This window comes from Silurus meridionalis, chromosome 29 (genome assembly GCF_014805685.1).
Source record: "Silurus meridionalis isolate SWU-2019-XX chromosome 29, ASM1480568v1, whole genome shotgun sequence".
NCBI classification, from domain to species: Eukaryota; Metazoa; Chordata; class Actinopteri; order Siluriformes; family Siluridae; genus Silurus; species Silurus meridionalis.
In genome coordinates, this window is record NC_060912.1 from 9,231,158 (window position 1) to 9,234,747 (window position 3,590).

General features: G+C 40.2%; 1 protein-coding gene across 1 annotated transcript in view; it reads left to right on the plus strand.

The window, feature by feature from the left end:
* glcci1a (glucocorticoid induced 1a) overlaps window positions 1–3,368 on the plus strand; it is a 44,917-nt gene extending 41,549 nt beyond the window's left edge. The window contains 4 exon segments of the mRNA XM_046844443.1: window positions 492–690; window positions 787–907; window positions 1,121–1,289; window positions 1,291–3,368. Of these exon segments, the coding sequence (XP_046700399.1) occupies window positions 492–690; window positions 787–907; window positions 1,121–1,289; window positions 1,291–1,437 (636 nt within the window). The 3' untranslated portion in view covers window positions 1,438–3,368.
* Window positions 3,369–3,590: the final 222 nt, after the last annotated feature.

Below are 3,590 nucleotides of genomic sequence, written 5' to 3' on the forward strand. Positions count from 1 at the left end.
ACAGAGGCCATGCCTCCTTTACTGGGACTGAGAGTACTGAGGCCACACCTCTTGGGACTGACTGACTACAGTGGCCATGCCTCCTTTACTGAGACTGAGGGTACAGAGGCCAAACCTCCTTTGTTAAGACTGATGGGTACAGTGGCAATGCCTCTTTTACTGGGACTGAGGGTACAGAGACCATACCTCCTTTACTGGGACTGACAGTGGCCACACCTTCTTTACTGGGACTGAGGGTACAGAGGCCACGCCTCCTTTACTTAAATTTACAGATACAGATGCTACGCATTCTTTACTGGGACTAATGAGTACAGAGGCTACACCTCTTTTATGTTCTTTACTGGCAGTAAAAGTCACATCTCAATCACACTTCCCTTTTTTAATGCCTAACAGCCACAGATAAGCCTCTGTCTTTCACCCACTCTCAATGTCTTTCTTTCTATTTCTTTCCTTTTGCCTTTCTTTTTCTGCTCTCCCCCTCTTTCTGAAAGGCATTGGAGGTGCCTGATGGACGCCGTGCCCCATTTCCTCCTCAGCAGCGGAGCAGCAGCAGTACGTGCGGTTTGGACTCTCAGACCCCGGCAGTACTCGGCCGCTCCAGCAGTTGCTCCAGCGCATCGCCATGTCCGGTAGGATCACACGACGGCAGCCCATACTCTAACGACGAACTCCTCGACGACCGAGACAAAGGTTAGGGACACACATCTCTACATAATTATCTGTTAATACTTACATTGATTCTGTGCAGAAGTGTAATATGTGTCCTGGGATTGTTTTTTTTTACAGATAGCGGCAGCAGCTCTCCTCTCCCCAAGTTTGCCTCTTCACCCAAACCTAACAACAGCTACATGTTTAAGCGGGAGCCTCCTGAAGGCTGCGAGAAGATCAAAGTGTTTGAAGAAACGACGTGAGTGTAACCTTATTTTTTACGCCTGTAGGTAGAGTATTTCTAAAATACTCTACCTACTTGGCATGAATGCTGCATAAGAAAGTAATAAAAGTGAGTTTACCTCACAACAAACAAAGGTTACGAATATAAAAAAAGAAGCCCTGTATAAGAACTATAATGCGGGAGCATGGCCAGAAAGAATGTGAGCCATAAAAGTATTATTTCTTTCAGGTCGAGACAGTCTTCTACCACTCCACTCTTCTCCTGCCCCGACAAAAACAAGGTGAACTTCAACCCCACTGGCTCGGCTTTCTGCCGTGTCAGAATGCCTGGCTCTCTGCTTCAGCACTCGGCCTCCCAAGCTGAAGAAGTGAGGAGGAGGAGGAGGAGGAGGACACCCCAGTGTTGTGACCTCTTCGGGCATGCACTCCCTGCTCCACCCCACTCAGGTCTCCATCAGCACCAGCACAGAAGATCCGCCAGAATCAGATGCCGCATCTCCGTCCCAACAAGAGGCCCCACACACAAACTCAGAACTTTGCAGTTAGCTCGAGTTGCCCAGAGCTGGTCTCTGTGGCACTTTGTGCCCCTCATAGGGTGACTAGATGCCCTCATTCCCCTTCTCTATCTGGACTCAAACTTCACCGTCTGCATGTCGATGTGACACACAAGGTTCCGAACACAAGAAAAACGCTCCACTTCAATCTGTCATCACGTCTGCCCCGTTTTCTTACGCACTGTTACTGACAGGGACTAAAAGGCTGAAAGGCTTTTAATGTGCGAGTGTGCAGGCTGTTTTTGGAACAGCACCACAGAAGCTGGTAGGAGATTATATATAAATATATAAAATATACTATTAATGTTAAAATAAAGTGTGTGAGGGTTTTATGGACCACAAAATATGCAAACGTAGGTTCAATGTTAACCTTAAACGAAAGAAAGAAGAGTGGGCTGTCATTTTTTTTTTTCCCACAGAAGTCCCAAGAGGCTGTATTCTTTTCACTCTATCCACGAAATTAAAACACTGTTTTGTGCATTAAAAGAAACTATTTTGATTAGCTTTATTTTGTAGGAATAACAGATCATTGCCTCAATGGAACTACTTTCAGAGGAAAAATTTAGGAAAATCCCCAACAAAAAAAAAAAAAGACCTGTGGATAAAAATTGTTGAAGGTTTCATACCACTGACTAAGTTTGGTAACAGACCACCAATAAACTATGCTAGCTAGCTAACTAACTACCCATTAGCTGTGCTTTGTGTCTCTTTAAAAAAGGTTTTATTAAATCTTGTCAGGTTAGCTCAAATTAGCTAGTCATTTTGTTAGAGACATTCATGATCACGCCTGTCAGAAATCCTCCCAGATTTTATATTAGCTGGTTAGCCACAACGATTATGAACAAAATTCATAATGATGTCAAATTCCTGTCAGAAAGTCCTGTCAGGTTAGGTCATATTAACTAGCTGGATGTGTTAGCAATTAAAACGATTATTAATTGTCAGAAATCTGTTTCACATTAGCTTTTTGTTGTGAGCTAGCTAATCTTGAAGGTTTAGAAAAGGTTATGGATGTTGAATGATTGTAACTGAAAAATCCTTTCAGATATCCGGTCAGACTATCTTATATAATCTATCCAGTTAGAGTTAGCTTTGGATATTATGAATGCTTAGATGTGACTTAAAGTTACAGGTTAGCTAGGTAGCTAGCTGCTTATGACACAAAATCCTTTCCCATAACCTGTTAGCTGAAGGTACCTAGCCAGTTAGAGGTAGCAATGAAAATCCCGAACATTGCATTTAAAGATCTGGTCAGATTAGCTCATACTAGCTAGTGGTCAAGCATTAGCAGTGTTAAATCTAGAGATATAAACTATAAAAATAAAATTCCTGTCAGAAATCCTGTGAGGTTCGTGTTTAATAACTTGGGAATTGAGTAAGGAATGAAAAAGATGAACATTAACAATAATTATAACGATCTCACTAAATGATCAGGCCTCCATAAAGGACTTTACAATAAACTTGCAATGTCAAGATACTAAGAAAGTGATGTAATAATCCACAACCTCTTGGGACTTTTGGGTTTTTAATTCTTATTTTATTTATACAGTTTAGCTGAGTTCTGGTCACAAAACCTTCTTTTCTTTTCGGTGTGATTAATTTTCTCACTGATGTGCACCTGAACGATTGCACAGCATCGCTTTCTGTTAGGTGAGTGAAATTCAAGCAAATAACTGCGTAACTTAAAAGCGGGATTTTTTTGGCTGCAACCCGGTAACGAGTAAAGAAAACGTTCATGAAGGGTTTAAAACGTTCGGATGCATGTATCTGAAAGTGATCATATACGCTGATGATTACAGTGTCATGTCTGGGTTTTTTTTTGTACATCCACAGTATGAATAAGCTCTCTCTATCTATATCTATATATAAATCTATATCTATATAGATATATTAATATCTATATATAAACAAAGATAAAAGCTTGTTTGAGTTGAGAACTGTTTATTGCTTTATGCTTGTTATAGAGGAAAAAGTGTGATCTGCTCTTTGAGATTATGTTTACAGTTTGTTCGGGTTTTGTTTCGTTCAAGACCTTAGATATATGTGTGTGTATGTGTGTGTATATATATATATATATATATATATATATATATATATATATATATATATATATATATATAGTATAAACAAAAAAAAACATGCATA